Raw genomic sequence first — 20735 nt, 5'->3', positions numbered from 1 at the left:
TATGTGCAAGGGCCTCAATCTGTTGCCCAAGGGTTGATCTAACTCCCTTGATTGCACCCATAACGTCCATCAATGTCGGTTCGGTGATCAAAGATGCGGAATCCTTCGTAGCATCTTGAGACCTACTCGGGCTACCGGGCGATCCCTTGAGCTGGGTATATCTATCCATAACATTGGACTGGGTATATCCACCCCTTCTGTTGGTTCTCAACTTCTGCCGGTCCCCCTCCGGTTTGCTCGCCATTTCAGGAAAGTCTAAGATCTAGAGAGGGGGAAACCGGTCTCCGGGCAAACAGGATACAGATAGGATCCGGAAAGTACAAGACGTACCTCAGGGTTCAGCACGCAAAGTGGCTCAACCGAAGAACGGCGAACCCCTCAGGCGAAAGTAAAAAAATGCATATAGTTGTTGAATACTAGTAAGCGCTCAGAGGGGTAGGGGCCGTCCACACAATGAGGCGTCTCCCGATTCCAAGATCAGTCCAAGTGCCAAAAACGAAAGTGAAAGTGAGACTATGCCGACCTCCTCCGCATTTTGGTCGGAGCTTTGCCACGACGTATCTTGAAGAGACGCGCTATTTCTGTGCGCTACGGGAATTCTCCCCCCGGGGTACCTTACAAAACAACTAGAATATCGATTGGAATCTGTAACTTCGTGTGGGCCATTGGCCTTCCCCGGACTCTGAGGCCCGCTCTAACTGGAGAGAATTGTTGGGGAGCCTGTACTTATACACCACAGATTGAACCTACGTTGTGAATTTTCTTCCTGGACTTAGATCTACCATCTTTTTGAGCCGAAACTCAGCCCCTTTGTGAAGCATCCTCTTGCCATCGTGTATCGCCCACGTTTTCCCTTTCTGAGGATAGGGATATGATCGAATAATGTGATGTGAAGCTGCAGCCTGGATTTCATCTCTCAACGAAAAACTTGATAAAAAGCATTGTAAATAATTATAGTTTTGAATTTTCTGATATTTTGCGGTTGCTTTAAAAAATTATTGAAGAACTTCCATGTACCCAATTGCGCCCTGACGAAGGATTGGATAATATCGGTCCTGTTCCGAAACGCGCGTTGGCGCTTGTTGTTTTCTTCTTTTTGTATAACGTTTTTAAATGATGTATATATAGGAATGTTTTTCTTTTGTGATTTGTTTGTGATTTTGTATATATTGTTGAGTGGTATGACTGATGATGGCTTGGATGAGTGTGATTGGTGATTATATTGAAGTGGTGAGTGGGCAGGCTGCATTTTTGTGTTCGAAATGTAAATAGGGTATGTATATACATTTATGTCCTTACTGTTCTTGGATTTATAAATGGAAAAAAAAAATCTAGAAAATAAATAGACATATGCTTTTCAAATAAATAACTCTTGTGTGGGACAATGATGATGTTTTGAATCAAAGATTAGAGCGTTTGCCTTTCTGTATATTTGGACCTAGGGGAGGTTCTCCTGTTCTTGATTCCAGAGTTTTTCCCTGCCTCCCTCCCCTAGCATTCACACTCAGGGACCCTCTTGTGTTTTTGACTGACGACCTCCTCCGCAGGTCCATGCCGATGTTGTTCAATTTCACCTCGGGGACTCTGCCAACCCAGGCACCGGGCATCTGTAAGACGAAGGCCGCAAACTGCTCCACTTCACAACTTCGGTTCCCGGGGTCCGATCGGGACGCAGTTTTCAGCTTTCATCTCTGCCGTGGTTCATACATTCAGAGACATCCACAGCAATCAGGATATGTAGCAGGATATATGCGGGAGGGTACGAGGGTCTCGGGAGCCCCCAGCTCACGCGGCCATCTTGGATGCTCGCAAAGCTCCTTCCGTGATAAACAAACTTAAGAGTTTTTCCCTACCAGGACATGTAAAACTAAAAAGTACATGTCCAAGTTTTTAAATACACTGCCCCCTGAACTGCCTAGTGGCTACCCAAGGGGTGAAATAGGTATTAAAAAAGGTTTAGGCCTGGCAAAAGGTTTGTTTTGACAGGTCGACCGGCAGCTTAAAAGAGCACACATAGGGTGCAATGGCAGGCCTAAAACATGTTTAAAGTGCTACTTAAGTGGGTGGCACAAGCAGTGCTGCAGGTCCACTGGTAGGATTTTACAGGCCCTGGGTACATTTAGTACCCCTTTACTGGGGACTTCCATGTAAATCGAATACGCCAATTGGGTACAACCAATTCTAACATGTTTTAAAGACAGAGCACAAGCATTTTAGCACTGGTTAACAGTGGTAAAGTGTGCAGAGTCTAAAGGCAGTTAAAATGAAGTCAACAAAACAGTAAGGCAATAAGTTAGGGGGAAATCCATGTCAAGGATGCGTAGTCTAACAATACCCTTCTGAATTAGTTTTGACAGTGTTGAGTTTAAAAATGGTATCATTCAGCCACCAGCTGTGACCAGTGAGGTTGGCTGCTGCGTTTTGAAGGTAATAAGGACTGGTAAGTGGTCTGATAGAGTTGTGACACCAATATCAGCCATTGTGTTAGTAGCCTGTATAGGGGGAGTGCCTAGGAAGTAGTCTTATCTTGTGTACGTCTGTCAGGAAGCACAGCAATGGTAGTAGTTTTTGGCAGGGGGGAAGAAGGGAATGCCAAATGTAAAGTAGACCCATATCTATCACCTCCTATCTGAATCTCTCTATCTGGCGAAGTAAGTACAAGAGGAATGGGGGGGCTAGGCTAGCATCGCACAAGATGGCCACTTCCCTATGAGCTCACAAGCTCCTACCTGGAATCCCTCACCACCCTGATGCACTGAGCCAATGATGTGGAAGGGGTGCCCTCACCTACCTCACTACCATCAGCGGCATCTGCCGCCTAAGTGGCATGACGGTGCACAGGACAAGAGACCAGCTGGAAGAACAGAACGAGGGAGCCTGGGAGCAGTGGTGGCACCTGAAAAGAAGACCACTGCAGGTAAGTGATTTCAAGCTTCTTTATTATCGTCCATTAACTCCGCTTCCCCGGCAGCAACTGCCAAGGCTACGCTTTCTGTGTTCCATGCAAGGAACAGCAGAGGAGAATGCTCGCACGAGAAACAACAAGGAATCCCACACACACCCCTTCCTTCGTATGAACAAAGGACAAAATTAGATTAGCCAAGCATGTAAAAAGAAGAGAAAGAAAAGAAAAATAAATAAATAAATACAACTAAAATCTGACATAATCCTGAAATTTAGTGGGAGGAGCCCTAGTTCTAGGAAGACATTGTTGAGGAACTATATCCCTGGTAGGTACCGGAAACCTTGAGCTCGCAACCACTGGAGGTACAACCGCACAAGGAGTACTTGTGCCAAATTAACTTCTCACAAACTCTTCCATTGACTCAGGCACAACCGAAACCGCACACTTGTTCCAGATTTTCCCATTCTCCAGAACAACAACCTGATCTCTCACCTCACTCACTCTACCAGGAGCAGAAAACCGGGAAAATCCCTTGCTCACACGAACAGGTTTCTTAATTCTCACCCAATCTCCTTGACGTACAGGACACAATTAGATGCATACTTAGCTTGAGCAGCAGCCCTGACGTCAGCCACACTACCTAACCTCTCCAGATCCACATCTTTCCTCGACATCCAGTCTTTATTTAGCTTAGAACCAGCTACTCTACCTCTTAACAAGGTGAAGGGAGACCTGGCAGTACTAGGGTGAGTAGTCCCCATAGCCCATAACATGTCAGAAATCACCACCTTCCAATGTAAGCCATTAATTAAAGCCAATTGTAACTGATCTTTAATCACACGATTCAGGTGCTCAACCAAACCATTGCTGCGGGGATGATAAAGGGAGGAGAGAATATGTTTAATGCCATGCACCTTGAGAAACTCCTGCATCTCCGCAGATACCAACTGGGTGCCATTATCCATCACCAACTCCTCTGGGAATCCTTCCCGAAGAAAACATCCTTAAAGAAATTGATGACTGTAGCAGAAATTATCCCTTCCACAAACTTGATTTCAGGCCATTTGGACATCTATTAATTCTAAAGCATATTTTGGAAACTTCCCAAATTGCCAAACGGATCAGCAACATCAAAAGCTAATTTGGACCAGGGGGAGTTCTTCACCACAACTGGAATAATGGAAGAGGGATAAATTACCTATTATTAACTAAGGACAACTCATCACATACCCTTTCAAAGGGAATCATTTCAGGAGTTAAAATCGTTCTGTTAGGCCAACCATGAACCACAAAATCCATCACTTTCTTAATGTCCACGTCCTCGGACAAGGCAAGCTTGCAGTCTGCTTCAGATAAAGCGACACCAGTATTCGCCACAGTGCCGACTGCACATATCATTTCCAAATGTTCATCTTCAAATTCGGGGATCAATTCGGTGAGGGGTAACCTGGACAGACAATCAGCCACATGATTCTTCACACCAGCCACATATTCCAAACGATAATTAAATTCATTCAGTCTGTACTGCCATTTAGCAATACGAGGAGTGGCTCTGCTCTGATAGTTAAGAATTCAATCACTACTAGGTGATGACTCAGTAGTAACTGAGTGCACAGGAGTAGTAGCAGGAGAATTAGTATAATATTCTTTAGCCTCATGTTTAGATAGAACCATATCTGGGTGATTTGGATCCAAAATGATTCCAAGCTGCTAACCCAACAAGTTTGCACCATGCTTGACTATAAATACAGTCCCATATGTCACATCACCTTTAAATCACAGACTGCCCCTGAATTTGCCAAGAACTTCAACCCTTTTTCCACTATAAGCAAAGATCTTGATGTTGGACTAGTCAATAGGATTGTCAACTAAGCGTTCAAAATCTTTGGTATTAATGAGGGTAAAGGGAGAACCAGAATCAGCAAGAAACTTTATGTCTTTCCCATTCAAACTAATAGCACACACAGGTGATTTCCTACGATGAAGATCACCAATAGAAGCAATTTCTACCACTCCATTAGATTGAATGGAGGAAGAGGACAAAATTAGTAATTCTTAAAACTCATCTTCTTCACAGTAGTTAACACAGTCCTCTTCAATCGTTTTAACAGATTGTGGTGGTCTCTTATAATGCTCTGCAGCCTTACACATGCGTGACAAGTGTCCTTTCTTCCCACACTTGAAGAATGTTTGATTTATGGCAAAACAAAATTTAAAATTGCCCAAATAGGATCTGCTTCCACAACGATAACAAGCGAGATCATGTCCTTCAGATTTAGTTTTGGGCAAACTAGCAGCAGATGGAGAAGTACGAGACGCATTCACACTGGTTGCCTTGATGGGTTTGGTGGTGGTTTTGGTACTGACTAACTTAATTTCGCTGGAAGATGTGGATGATGATGGTGATGTTTACACACTTATCTCTTTCATGCAAAGTTGAGAATGCTCAATGCTTCTCACCAAGATGAAAGCAGTCTCCAAATCAGGATCTTCAGAAGCTAATAGTTTCTCTTGGGTCTTCCTGTTGCATGTGCATTCAATTAGCTGATCACAAATTATTTAATCTCTAAATTCCCTATAATTGCAAGTGACTGCTAATAGTCTAAGGGCAGTGACAAAATCATCTATGGATTCACCAGGAATTTGCGCACGTTGCAAGAATTTATGACGTTCCAATAGTAGGTTTCATTTGGGATTAAATCTTTTGTCCAAGGTTTTAACTAGCGAGGCATAGTCATCGACAATTTGGGAATCACCATCGTTACCACCACTAATACATGTTCTCACGAGTTCAAGGGGTAGGGTTTTTAAGATATTCCTCTCCTCCGCACCCAAATTATAAACCAGCAAAGCTTTTTTCTTTTTCGAGGTGAAAGTCTCTCCATCAATTGCCTCAATGTAGGCTTCAAATGTCTCCTTCCACTGTTGCCACACAACAGGAGGAGTACCGCGTGACTGTAAAAAGGGGGGTGGTGCAATTACGTGATCCATTTGTTGACAGTGCGTGGGTAAGTTGCTGCCCCACAAATAAAATCAAAAGGTTTGAACAACTAGAACGAGTAAAATGACTGACGCAGTGGTGTACTTGTTATAAAAAAAAATACACGCAAAATATCCAAGATACCTGTTAAATAACAGTGAAACAGTATTTGGAAGTAATTTTACACTATTGAAATAAATATCTGCCGGTATAACCGCTTCTGTGCACCATTAGATGCTCCAAAAACATGTGCATTCAATCTTCCCAAAATCATTAACAATTCCGTGCTTCAATTATTTTTCTTTTCATAAACATGAAATTTAATGAAAAATCCACTAGTGGCGGCAAGACTTTCGCACTGTTTCTCTTTACACGAAAGGTGAGGCGTGCAGGTAATACGCGCCGGTAGTCACCACAAAGGAGAGAGACATGCGTGCGCTGGTTGCTAGTGCAATGGTTGTCTGTACGGGATTGGGAACAGGAGAGGCAGAAGGGAGCGAGTCAGACACCTGGAATAGAGATTTTAAAGAAGGCTTTATTTTTAAGTATGCTTTTCGTCGTCTACTCCAGAGTCTCAGTCGGGCAAACTCGTCCGGCTCCGTCCTTACGCCCCTGGGAAATGCTGGTAGGTCCAGGGTGCTTCTTCCACGCACGGGGTGGGGGCCCACCAGACCGGTTGTTCAACGGTGGTCGTCGGGCCAGGGTGTTCCTCACAGGTCAGGAAGGCAAAAGAAAGGAGAAAGAGGAGTCACTCTGATGTTCCTCGTAGGACTTTTTGGGGGGCCAAGGAAGTGAGGGACACCAAGTGCTGAAGTGATTTTACAAACGGTCGGTCCTGTGCCTTTCGTGCTCGTGAGGGAAGGGTTGAGGAGACTGTACACTATTTACACTAGCTGTCTACTCGGTCGCATGGCCACTACGTGCAACCCAGCCCGCCACTCTGCCCCGTACCTTTGTAAGCCACGCTCCTCCCGCGGGAACGTGGCGGGGCGAATCGCCGGTCCGTTGGCCTCCTGGCTTGCAGTCCACTGCTGGGCTCGTCAGGATCTCTTCCCCGCCGCACTCCGGTTCCGTCTCCTTTCTCCAAACTCCCACGCCTTCTTCTCCTCGGGAAACCCCGTCCGTCGACTTCCTGGTCCTGCCTCCTTTTGGCTCCGGGACGAACCAGGGAGGCGGAGTCTCGTCTCCCTCGACGTCGGATTTAAAGGGTCCACGTTCCTTCTGGTCTTCGTCTCCCCAGCGGGTGTCAGTGTCCGTCCGAGGCCACTCCTACGGCCAGGGGGAGGCAGGCTGTTTGTCGGAAATAGAAAGGGGCGTAAAGGGAACAGCCGACCACCAGTCTATATCAGCATCAGAGTCATCAATGTGGACATCACTGTGGAGCCCCACCCCGTCACATTGTCATAACAAGCCTTCAAATCTGATAACAACGCTTCGCCCATGAAAAGTGAAAACTGGAATAAGTAGCCTCACCACAGGAAGTCAGGAAGAGGCACACGGTTTGCAGAAGAGACGAGGAGCTTCACGGAGACTTCAAGGCTCGCCGCTGTAAGGAGACTCTGGAATCACTGACATTGCTCCGAATCACGTCTCTCAATGTACGATGGGGAAGGCAGGAGGCTGGACACCTCGTCGTCACTGAAAAGAAGACCACTGCAGGTAAGTGATTTCAAGCTTCTTTCTTATCGTCCAGTAACTCCGCTTCCCCGGCAGAAACTGCCAAGGCTACGCATTCTGTGTTCCATGCAAGGAACAGCAGAGGAGAATGCGCGCACGAGAAACAAGGAATCCCAACAGCACCCCAGCAGAAATGGACAGCGAAGTGCAGAGAAAAAGCAGAGTGCGACCTGGCCTGCTGTAGAGGAGCCTGGCTTATGAAACAGCCGCGTGGCTCATTGGAATTCTCAGGCCGAGTAGATGGCCTGGAGTGGAGCAGCCTGCCTGAAGGAAGGCTGGGGCCCACCTGAAGATCACGGGGGAGAGGTGTGCAGCTGTGCTGGAGGTTTGCTGCTGGGGATGGGCCCGTGCCAAATGAGGGGCTGCAGGCAAGCTGGCCGCGGATGATGGAGTTCCGTGTGCGGTGCTGATTAAGAAGAGAAGCTCTGGAGTTGTTGCTGCTACAAGGCTGCCTGCCATTAGAAATATGACAGGAGGTGTGGATCCATCTGATAAATTTTCCATGCGGGGGCTAATGACCAGGCACAACTAATTGAGAACACAGACTGGAGACCTCCAAGTTCCCACACTTGACAGATAAGCTGAAGAGTGCGGATTGAGAAGAGCAATGAGAATTAGCAGGTAGTGGAGCACCCCTAGGGGCCAGGCACACTGTAGGATACTCTGCGTTGAGGAACCCTGGTCACCCTTATCAAAAAGACCAGGATGCAGACCACTGGAGAAACGGAAGGGGTTGCAACAATGGGCAAGAGCAGGAGCCTCAGGGTTGTGTATGGCACCCAAAATAGGGGGAGTGAGCACTGCCTCTCTGTGTAACGCAGATCAGCTGTTCCTGGAGGACACTGCTGTAAGCGCAGTTCGGAGGTCACCCAAGACTAACTGTTGTTTGCTATCAACTTCTCCAAGGAGTTGCTGCAGACCATAATTGACAATGCCTCGCTGGACATGGGTATATTGTGAGAAGATTACAAGCACCTGTCCAGCATGGTCAAGTCATCAGGATACACTTCGAGTGAAACACTGCCTAGTTCATGGCCTCTGGACCCAGATGACGACCCTCGTGGAAAAAGTTTAGACCTTGGATCATAGGGCGGAGAATTCCACAGAAACAACATCCAAGTAGGTGGGCTGCCATGAGAAGTGGAGGGCTCCAACGGTGTTGGCTATCTGGAGAAATGGATTGCAGCAGAAGTGGCACAGCAGGGCGTCTGCCTCCTTTGCGCTGGAGCGAGCACACAGGGTCCCTGCTACATGCCCACCGATGAGGACTGTCGAGACTGGTGGTGGCATGCCTCCTACACTACAGGGATAGAGATGCGTTCTTGCAAAAGGCGCGTGCCCATGGGAACCTCCAGGTGGAGAATATCAGAGTAGTGATCTTTCCTGATTACACTCTTGCAGTCCATCCTACTTCGTGGTGAAAAAGGAATTATGCGACGCCAGCCTTGAATTCATGCCTATGTCCTAGGAGATTGCAAGTCATAATTAATGATCACACCCTGTTTTTTCATGACCCACCTGAGATTGGCTGGAATAGTATAAAGCGGGCACAGATGGAGGTGCAAGACATGCAACAGACCTGGGACAGAGAGGTTATCCTAACAACAAGTGGCACAGGACGAATGGAGGCCGCAGAAATGGCTGACACGTTCAGTTGGCTGACTCAGTGGAACCAGAGTGAGGGATGTCAGAGATGTCACAGGACGGCAGAGATTCGGACACGTACCTAGAAGGTACGTGGTGGCCACGACTGATAGCCAAGGTGCAGATAATCTCTGTTGGGTGAATTCTGTCCAGGAAGGAGAGGTGAACTGCACTGCACAATAAAACCCAGCATAGGTAACTGGGGAGGGGGAAGGAGGAGGGGGTGGATAGCTAGGCACAATGATCCTTCCAGATACACTTTGTGGGATGGGTGCTATGCCAGATTCTACATGAGAAAGCCCCGGGTGACTGGTGGGAGGGGCAGCGAGTGCGCCAAAAACACACACTCCATTGATCTCTCCATACTCCTAGTGAACTCATAACTTGCCCATCTGCGAGAGATTGTCCCTCTTGCTAACATGTACACACTATAAAACAAAGCATTAACAACTACTCATTCATAACCTAGAACATGAGAGTGATCGAGAAAGTAATGAAAAGACACAGAGTACTGGCTTTCCTTAAGCGTAGATGTATAGACATAGCCGATCTCCAAGATACACACCTAGCTGCCCGAAAGGTACACAAGTTGCTAAGGTGAAAGAGAGGCCAGCTCTAGTCCTATTTTGCTAGGTGCCCCTTCATCTGTTTTCACCCCGGGGATCCCATTTGAAATGGATCCTCTACACATAGGTACCTGATACCCAAGGGGACACTAGATGAGACTCTGGTATTACTGAGCAGCATATATGCCTCAAATATGGGGCACACTACTTACTGGCACCCCAATTATTAGGGTAATAGGTAGGTGCTATGGATAATGGGCAGAGAATTTAACTGTGTGGCGGACGTGAACTTGGACTGTTCAACACAAAACACGTCTACAACCTGTGCCTTCACCATCTCCACAGCTCTGCAGTATCACAGCTGGGCATCAAATCGGAACCTCAAACTGTTCAATGCTTTGGAGTGAAAGTGTACTATAGCAATACTCATTTTTGGGAGGGAAACCTAGGGGTAACTCTACGAGCTCTGAAAGGTAATTTTAATTTCTGACACTCCCTCAAGTTGCCCATAATGGCATGAACAGCATTTTCTAAACTGGCAATACTCCACATATAATATACTACTTTGAGAACCTCATGGTCTAGATACCTCACCCTTGCTGAGGGAGTTGATATGGCCAGTGGGCGGCATAAGGTATTGCTAGGTGTACTGAGGCACCCTTCTCTACAGGACGGCCTGGTGCTCCTGATTATGAAGTATACTACCTGGCGGTGCAGCTTTAATAGGTGGTCAGATGGCTGGGGGCTGGCAGAGCGGGCGAGTGACCGGGAGGGAACCCTGGTGGCACTACTATTGGGTGTCAAACATCACAGGGATGAACACCCAAAATCACCCTATGCTGCTGGAGGAAAGTCCTCCTCAAGACAACATCCACCTGCTACAGAACATGGGTCTGTACATTACACAGCGCGAGACGGGCCAGGTGAGAGTTCTAATTCTTTTTTATTTGTTATAAATTTACATGCGGTGTACTTCCTTCGAAGCCTTGTACACATACAATGTACGTATAACCAGTTCTCTTCACCCATTAATCGACCAGCACTATGCTGTCTAGGCACAAAACTGTTGTCAAGACTGACCTGTGGTCTGGAATAAAACAAGCTTTAGGGGGGGCATGATTGAGCATAAACCAATTATGAAATTGTACATTGATCGAAGGACTAAACTATTTATAAAATTTATACCATTTGGAACAAAATTGCCCAAGGAATAACTTCGTGTAAGAATGTTACCTGGGAGTTGATAGGACCGTTTAGTGTGGCTATAGCCTGGTGAGCGTGTAGCTGTTTATAGAGATCTGTAGAGATAATAGACTCCTCTGTATTTCAGACTTTTTGTCTACTACAAGTGCTTGAATTTGTTTGCAAGCAGTGTTGCAACTCCTGCTTTCTTGTTTGGGCCAGAGAATAATTGCCTAGAAAACCTCTCTGACTTTAAACAGCCTCAATCCATTTTAATGATATGGGTCTCATAAAGGAGGCTGATAGCTGTTAGTCTCCAAACACCGCTAATACTGCCAGGAGCTTGGCAGGACCATTAAGGTCCCTTAAATTTAAACAAACCCCCAGATTCATCATTGTCATGTTTTGCGAGTCCTTAATAGCGATTATTAAGGAATCGCTATTAAAGACTCGCAAAACAGGATTCATGTAGAAATCGCAATAATTTTTGCGATTTCTACTGCCTCCTTATTTGCGATTCGCTAATTGCGAATCGCAAATAAGGAATGGCTTTTCCATTCATTCCTATGGGCCTAAAGGCCCATAGGAATGAATGGGGAGTCATTCCTTTTTTGCGATTAGCAATTTGCGAATCGCAAATAAGGAAGCGATTTCAAGGGTGCCAGGGTGCCCAAAGGACACCCTGTAGCACCCCTGAAATGATGATGTACACTGATGTTGCGCACACACATGTCCAAAGGACAGGTGTGTGTGTAACATACAACTTAGAAAAATGCACTAAAGTGCATTTTTCTACGTTTTCGCTATTTACCACGTAGTCAGACTTCGCGGTAAATAGCGGCCCCAGATTGCGAAATCGCAAATTTAAAATGGTTCATGAATTGCATTTAAGCAATCTCAAATTGAGATTCCTTAAATGCAATTATTCGCAATTTAGCGATTTCTAAAAATGCGATTTTTGCATTTGGGATGATGAATCCCAAATGCAAAAATAGCGCTCGCAAAGGGCCAGATCGTAGTATCTGGCCCTTTACGAGCCGTTTTGGGCTTGATGAATCTGGCTGCAAGTACCTTAACTGTAAAGAAGTGTCCATGCTGCTGTGGGTTCAGGTCCTTCTGTGACTGGTGGGGTTTCTCATGGTATCAGGACTTTGCAGACCACACTATAGGGATGCATTACCGTGAGTAGCCCTTAGGGTGGGAAGGTGGCTGAAGTTAGGAGGGTATTGAACAGGCAGTAATATGAGGAACATAAGTCCCCAGATGAGAATTAAAGTATTCAGTTGGTAGGGAGCTATCAGAGCCAAAGCAGTGACCTTGTCAGTAGTCAGAATTCCTCGGCTCTGTTCCAACTCAAGTTTAGGAAAGAGTAACTGTGGCCAAATCTAGCCCTGTGCTTAAGGCTGTACACTGTGAGGACTAGAGGGGATTACCTCATCATCTTGTTACGTCATGGTAGGCCGATACAGAGTGACCTGTCACTCGAAGTGGTGAGTGATTATTTAAGTGCCATTACTTGCTTCATTTCCCTGGAATCAGTTGAACACGGCCAGTTCTGTGTGTTCTGTCCAGGTCGATATTAGGGTCTGTCAGCCCTGGGACAAAGTGTTGGAAGAGCCTGGACATATACCCTTTGATGTTGACTTTCTGTAAATCATGTGAGGCTCCCAGACCCTAATGTTGGATTGTTGCGACCGGTTTTCAAGATCCAACAGGTGAGTCTGGAGATCAATATTTTGTTCTTTTAGGTTATCAGTTCTCTCTGAAAGTTGCCAAGCTCTTCTTCTCTGGCATCTCCATTGTCGTCCAGAATCGAGACTCTCTGGCCCAGGTTTGTTTCATTTTGCTTGATTTCCTTTAAATCATTTGCTACCTCATCCCTTAGAGCCAGAGTTGTGTCTTAGCTTGTTAAAGATCCTACATGAAGGAGGGGTAATGGAAGTTCCAGTGGCCCATGTCCTGCGGTAGAGGGGGAGGATTCACTTGCCTATGACCCCCCTGCATCTGGCTCCTTGGGTGGCTCATTTTTCTTGTAAGAGGTTTTGGTAAACATCTCTTTGAGCGTAGTGTCCCTTTTGCTCTTGTGTGACGTATAGTATGAATGTCTATATATATATATATATATATATATATATATATATATATATATATATATATACTTCATTGCGTTTTGATACAGATTGGATGTTACAGCATAAAAGGTTACGTAAGGATGAATAATCAGAAATTACCCATTTCCAGACAGTGTAATGAAAGACTATGTACCAATAATCTAATGAAGTCTCGGACTATGAATTAGTAACAGAGCCTTCGAGGAGGAAATAGAGAACAATTGCTTTTTTAACATGAAATAGTGGTATACAGAAAAATACCTGTTCAACCTAAAGGACTGACCAGAAGTGACATATTGTTTTCTACAGAGATATAAATGCAGGTTTAACATTCCGGATAATTAAAAAACTATGGAATAATGATGAAAACTATAATGGGAACAAAAAAATCAGTTAAATACGTTTTGACAGAAAATACAGTCAGATTACACATGGCCCGCAATTCCCAATTCAGCTCCTAAAGGGAGTAAATGCCAAATTACGAATTACAAGATCTTCTGGAAAACCACAGTTTGCAATTCGCATTCATCTGCAAGCTTCACCTGCTAACAGCACATAAAATATAAAGGTGCAAACATGCTAGAGAACCACAAACAAATTGGTGCAGAAATGCCACTTTGCATATTTTTGTGTATTGTGTATAGATATTTTGATGGAAATAAAATGATATGAAGTTAATGGAATGAAATTAAAACTGCATAAGAGAGTCATCCTCGTTCAGCACACTACACAGAATCCTTACAATGCATCCGCACAACACAGGACTCAAGCCATTTATTAAGATGGTGAAGTGTGGCCAAATAGCACTGCCAAGCACACACAGCATACATAATATACCACACATGTAATATTGTATCATAATTTTATAACAGTTTTCTGGTACAAGTGACCCCCTCACTCCCCTATATAAAGAAAAAACAAAAAAAGCCCAATACCAAACCTATAGAAACACTACAAAGGTCTGCTAACGGAACTGGTTTTATTTTTGCACTAACATACATAAACTGCTTCTAAACTATACACTGAAAAAACTCTTTAGTAGCCTCTCACAAACAAACACCAGTGAACAGATGCAATCAACCGATGGCAATCCCTATTCTGTACTAATGATGGCTGTAAGCGGTATCCAAATACCAATAATATAACATAATATAACAGTTATCAAATTATCTGCTCAATGTTTAGCCTTTGCTGAGTTGGTCTACCATGCCCAGAATAACATTAGTCAAGATGATATGGAGCATTATTCTTTATTACAATGTTGAAATATAAATACATTATACATCATAATCACTGTTTTTATGGTTTCATCTGTTTAGACCTTAAAATAATATTGTATTGACATTTTTCTCTAAGATTTCAATTTAAAAACAACCGTCACAGTCCACTCTAGGTTAAGAGTTGCTATTAATGTATTTTACTATACATATGAACAAGACAAACATTATTCACACATAAAAGAACTAGTCAAAAAACAGTTATGTACAATGTAAGCAATAACCACGGTTAAAAAAAAATAACATCTGGCCCTTTAAGATTGTCCTTACAGTGGCAAATATATTAACCACCAATTTACTTTGCTTGGCACCGTTGTAAAGTACAGCAGTTAAACAGGTTTTAAAATGAAAGTGTTGTCTACATTTACTGTCTTGTCATTAAATCAGTTCCTGTGCAAACAGCTTCAACTTGTAGAACCAAGTAGATAGCAGCCCAAGTAAGGGGCCAGCCTTTTGTAATACTAATAAAATACTAGATGCATGTTGGTCTCACTGAAGAAAAAACTGCTACATGAATTGGAGATGTCTATGTGATGTTAAGGTGCAGAAATATGAAATGTAATTACATTGAGCTTCAGATTAGTATTTTGCAGGTGTAGTATCATAGCAATTAAAGACTTAGAACAATTATTAATCCAATATTTAGCTTTATCCTGAACTAGCTGGATGTAAACCTCAGGTATGTGGCCAATTGAAAAGCACATACGAGGAACCAAACATACTTAATACAATATGCAACAAGTGGGTGGCTTTCATCCAGGAAAACAATCCCACAATTATGTATTTTGGATAAATAATTTTCCTGAATGCAGAATATTTTCAACTGTATTAATTGCTGCGAATTAGACACCAAAGGAGCATCACAAAGTGGTCGGTTAATCTGGGAAATCCTACCTATAAGGACCCTGGTTTACTTTTTATATAGTGCTCCCTATTTTGATGGCAAATAGCTTATTAATTATAACCAATAATTTTAAAGGAGAGTTCACCCCTGATTGTGCAAAAAGTGGACAGGTGTTTGTGCAGAATATATAAACTAGTAAAATGTAGCCAAGTTTCAAACATTATTAAGCACCGTGCAAAGTCAGTCCAGTGAGTAAAATACAAGCTCAAGTGAGCGGTCTGTCTTCAGATAAAGGAACAGCTTTGAGGACACTTCAGTGAATGAAAATAAGGTGAGCTTTGGGCATCAACAACTTTAAAGAATAAAAACATGCTTTTTTTTTAATTAACGCTGAAATGTAGAACAATCAAGCAAAGATGTCAGAAAAACGCTCATTTGGAGTATGCTTCAAATGTCTAATAGCAGATTATTAATAACCATTGTTTGAAACAAAATGAGATATAAAAATATAATGCATTATATAGTATGGAAAGTATCAAGCAGTGTTGTTAGCACGCATTAGATCAAAGAAAATATTTCCATTAGAGACAAAAGACAAATCAAAGAAATCAATAAATCAAAATAAAAATGTACAGTACCATATTGTGAGCTTAACGGCTGCTTCCCTGAGCATTAGACATCAGATAGATGTAACAATACAGAACAATGATAAATTGCACTCTTTTGTATTACTTTCTTTTTAAATTGTGCTTACTTGGTGCTCTCTGATATAAACTTTGTAAATAAATATTAAACACATAAATGAATACATATTTAGGATTGTCTTGAGATATCACCAACATTTGAGTTCAATACAGGACATTTTCTCAGTATAAAGAAGAGACACTAGCAGTGGTTCATGAATTCCTGTTGTTAAACTGTAACGAAGACCTTTGAGTCAACAAACCTTGCTAAGCCACTTCCATTCTTATCAAGGCCTAATAAGGCAAGGTGCAGAAGTCTCTCCTGTGAGTTCACCTGTTTCTCCATGTTCAGAAGCCTTGACAAGTGTTATCCAGAGGTACTGTAACTGGATGGTCATTCACCAGGACACTTTGAAAAAAAGCATCTGGTACTTCAGTTCTTGGAATGAAATGCCAACCACATCACCCATGTTTTTTTGCACTTTTTGAATAATGATGTATTCATCGGACAGCTTACATTCTCTGTACCACAACACCCACAGGTGGGCTCCTCAGTGAAGGGCGGGGAAGGGGAGGCATCATAAAACGTTCCCTTTCTCGTGAACGCAATATTGTTATCACCTGATTGTAAAGCCATATTTTTAGTTACAAATCAAGAAGTTTCAGCTGCTCATATGTCAGAAAAAACTGTAAGAATTGGTTAAGGAAAATTGGTACAAACAATGGCAAGCTTTTTATAAGACATTTTTCAACTACCAGGGTACATTTGCAAGTATATTCGTTTGTTTGTTAAAAGAAATCATGCTTGCAACTTAGATGCACTGGTTTCCTAAAAGAAACTAAAACCTGGAAAACAGAAAATAAGCAAGCAAAACTTTAGTGCCAAATGTAGGAAACAAGGTGCATTATTTAGTACTGGATGCTTACTTGCTACAACCATTACCTCCATATGAGAGGAGCAGTCTCTCAAAGACCTTTACCTATGTTGGTCAAACAGAGGAAAAACAGAACATGTGTATTAGATAACAAACAAAATTTGTTTAGCCCAACAAGAGAGGTCCTAAGAGGAACAGTGTCTTGAATCTTCTGAGACTCGTCATACATATTTGGAATGAAGGTTGATGAAAAGAAGGAACCATGCATTTCTGTTGATAAAATAAATAGGTGCAATACAATGAGTGCATTGCTGCCTACGTGACGAACAATGAGAAAGATGTTGTCTATATCAAAAACATAGGCAAAGAATTAGCACAATTTCATTCTTTGTCAACATGGATGAAATGATATTCTGGGCTCATGAAGGATGTGGTTTACTCAGGGGAGGTAACCTATGCAGAAGGTAATCAAAGAATAAAGTATTTCACTTTCACTTAGGTAACTTTGCATGAGAGCTATATTTTCTTCACAATGTCTCCATTTTTAAAATATCTCCAGTTGCTATTTTTAGACTTCTGAAACTGTTCAAGAAGCATTAATGGAAAATAGGGATATTGAGGCCTTGTTACCTCTTTGGAAGTGACAACATCACAGTGTGTTTATATATAAGGCATCACTTCACAGTTGTGCTTGTTTCTCAGCTACTTTCCATCTTAAGTAGGAAAAAAGAAATTCAGAGGAACTAGGGAGAAAGATGGGCGAGACTGAAAAATCTACACATCCACTAGAAGAATAAAGCTTCCTCTATGGGCACTGTTACTCCTAATCTGTAAATTCTCTCCTATATCTAGCCTGTGTATACCCACCCATGTAGTATAAGAACCAGTTGCTCAAAGTAGGTCAACATTAGAGCTTTGTAAACCAGTATAGTGCTAGCAAGGACACATGCACACAAGCCTTTTTCTTGCAATGGTTGTGGTTGTGCACTCACGCCAGTTCTCTCTTTAAAAAACACAATTGTTAGTTATGGAAACTTCCAAGTAAACTAGAATATAAAGGTAACTTCAGTCTAATCCTGCATTGTAGTGGTCTTATTCTTCATATGTTGGTGGATTCCACTGCAATAGAAAATCAAAAGGGGAGGAGAAAGGCAGTGAAGGGGAGTCAATGTTCGATAAACAGGTTTCTCAAGACCATATGGCCAAACTGTGTGTTTCTGTGTGATAAACCAAAAGAGCTTAGTACTAGCCGAACAAATGCGTTGTCAGTACATATGCTTGTTCCTTTTCCATTTATCAGTAGCATACCCATAAGTCTGTTTATCAGTACACCTATCCATTTTGTTACAAGTCGATCAATATACATCACAGTGAGCCCTGGGATAAACAACCTCGATGACAGGAACTCATAAGGGACAAGTGCCCACGAAATAGGCAGTCTCGGCAAATGGAATTCCTGCAACACCAACTTTACTGGGGCAGGAAAGTCAATGGAACACTCTTACCCCTAGATGTTTACACTTTTACCCCTAGATGTTATATAGGGAATATTGCAGAGGGACTTGAGTTATAGAGCGGCTCTTGAGAAATAAAGCACAGGTGGAAGTGCCTAGCATGGGCCCCCCGGGACAGGGGTACAACGAGGGGCTGCGAGATGGCCGGGGTTTACCTGTCAGCATATTCCTTTGCAACATTCCTGCACATGTCCTTGCACTGCTCCAGGTGACATCTCACAGCTGCTTGCCTGTGCCACGGCAGTATGAAAAAGCATATATGGAAAAATGGCAAACATATAGGAGCTCCCAGACTGTGCTACCTTTAGGGCTCCCCAGCTTTGGCAGATAGTAGTCCGTTCTACCCCATTTGCCACCACCATGGACCGCATGACCTACTTATCCCAGTAACACACTCAATGTAAGAGCATTCACCTGAAAGAATGGCTTACAAAGAGCTTTGTGGCTGTCTGGATAGTAACAGCAGGACAGGGATCCCTGCTCAGCTCTGCAGCTGGGCGGGCTTGCTAGAGGCCTCTTTATATCTTCTATACCAGCACTATCTGAACCGACTTAGTGCAGAAAGTCCTGATGTAGAGTTTAGCCCACACTTAATGACTACCAACACCTCAGATGTTTATGTGGGCTACAGGGGTACCTACTCCAAGAACTACACAGCTGAGTGTCTCGTGGCTGCCTGGATACATTGCCCTCTGTTGCAGTCTTGCTGTGATTTACTCCCATCCATAGTTGTATCCCGGCCAACCTGGTAGATGTGGTCTTTCCCGATTGTGCGGTTTGCTGCAGGAAGGTTCTGGAGCAAGTCGTGGACAGATGTGCTTGAAGGGTGACAACTGCAGCCTCATCAGAAGCATCTTATTAAGTTGTAAGAATATGTTGTTTTGTGAGAATTCTGATAAACTGTGGCTTCGTAATCTGGTTTTATGCTATGAAACATTTATTTTGCAAACTACTTGTATGCAGTATTAACAGTTCTTATGTAAAGCACTCGGCACTCATTTGGGTCTTTTTTGGGTTATATAAAATTGCTCAAATAAAACAATACATAAAGAGTTGAGTGAACCTTGGAACACACGACAAACACAAAGGAACAACAGAATTTAAAATAGAGAGTGGGCAAGAAGAGGACAGATTTACTCCAACTACATGTTGACAAGTAATCAAGAAACCCAGGCAGCATCATGTGCAGTAAAACCTTTATCAAAACAAAACACCCAAGACAAAAAAACAGAAGAGTCACCAACAACGATCAACTAAGACTCGGATAAGAAACCCTTTAGGTGGTTTGGAAGAATAGAAGATTCATCATCCTTACAAGACAACCATGGCTTAGCGGATACAGGGTATGTGGATAGCTATATAGTTTCTAACCCCCTGCATAGCTCAAGTTAATCTTCTTTTGAACTACTTGTTATTCTATGTGATGTGTGACCACCCTCTGTGAAGAAATCTTTACCAAGCAAAGTTCTTTTGAATGTAAATTGATGCCCTCTATGATTGCAGACCCTGGTTGATCGGTTGCCATTTCCTATGCCATGGTCGTTTCTCTGTGTTTTTGCTTGCTATTTGAATAACCTTGCATTACAATACCTCTGCTTTGGTCTCACGTCCTCGGTATGATTTAGCACTATATCAAAAACAATATATAAAATTAAAAAAACATAACTGATAACCCAAGACATCACTCTCTCCCAGAAAGTTTAGGAAGAAGTCTATAACCCCATGCACAATTACATCAAAGGGGATAACCCAACCACAAATGTTCTCATCACTCACACTCAAAGAAGACTGAATGTAAACATGCAAAATATTGACATCAGTCTATCAACAAAGTGAAGCCTCAAGAGGCCAAGGGATTGGCGAACATTGTTTTACAAAAGCTGCATAACATTATTTTAAGAGGGAACAAAATATGGGCTGGATGTTCTGTAAACAATTCACTAGACAAAATGTGCTGCACAACAATCAGATTATATACCACTGTATTAGGCCCCTCTTGCGCAAAACTGAACTGTAGCATTTGAGATAAAAGTCCACTGGGTCCTGACGAAACAGACCAACGTGATCAATCTGCTTCAGGCTTTACAGGACAAATGTCCAGTCATTTCCTCACATAACAGGAAGTAATGCAGTCCACAATGTGGGGCTGAAGACATGAGTTGATGCGGCCCCAAACCATATATCCCCCATAAATGGGCACACTGGTTAATTTCAGAACCAAATATCAAAGTATAAAAAAGGATTGCCTCTTAACTATTTAAGATTCAAACACATGCAAAAAAGCCAGAACATTCACTCAAACAACTGAATATATCTGTAACATTAAGAAGAAACACTAACTCAGAGTGAGACGTACAAGGAAGGACCTACATTTTATAGGAAGTTTGCCTGCAGGATGTATGACGTTACCAAGTGGTACATCACAAAGCGGTAAATCACAATGCAGCTTTTACAACGCAAGTCATTACCACAACTTG

General features: G+C 43.0%; 1 protein-coding gene across 3 annotated transcripts in view; it reads right to left on the bottom strand.

The window, feature by feature from the left end:
- Window positions 1-14299: 14299 nt before the first annotated feature.
- The window catches only part of SLC25A30 (solute carrier family 25 member 30), a 228293-nt gene continuing 221857 nt past the window's right edge, over window positions 14300-20735 (bottom strand). For all 3 annotated transcript variants that reach the window (XM_078657313.1, XM_078657312.1, XM_078657311.1), the window contains exon 10: window positions 14300-16556. In XM_078657313.1, coding sequence (XP_078513439.1) covers window positions 16515-16556 — 42 coding nt within the window. In that variant the 3' untranslated portion in view covers window positions 14300-16514. The remainder of the gene's footprint in view (window positions 16557-20735) is intronic.

Source organism: Lissotriton helveticus, chromosome 8 (genome assembly GCF_964261635.1).
Source record: "Lissotriton helveticus chromosome 8, aLisHel1.1, whole genome shotgun sequence".
Taxonomy (NCBI): domain Eukaryota; kingdom Metazoa; phylum Chordata; class Amphibia; order Caudata; family Salamandridae; genus Lissotriton; species Lissotriton helveticus.
This window is presented reverse-complemented; position numbering and strand designations above follow the sequence as displayed.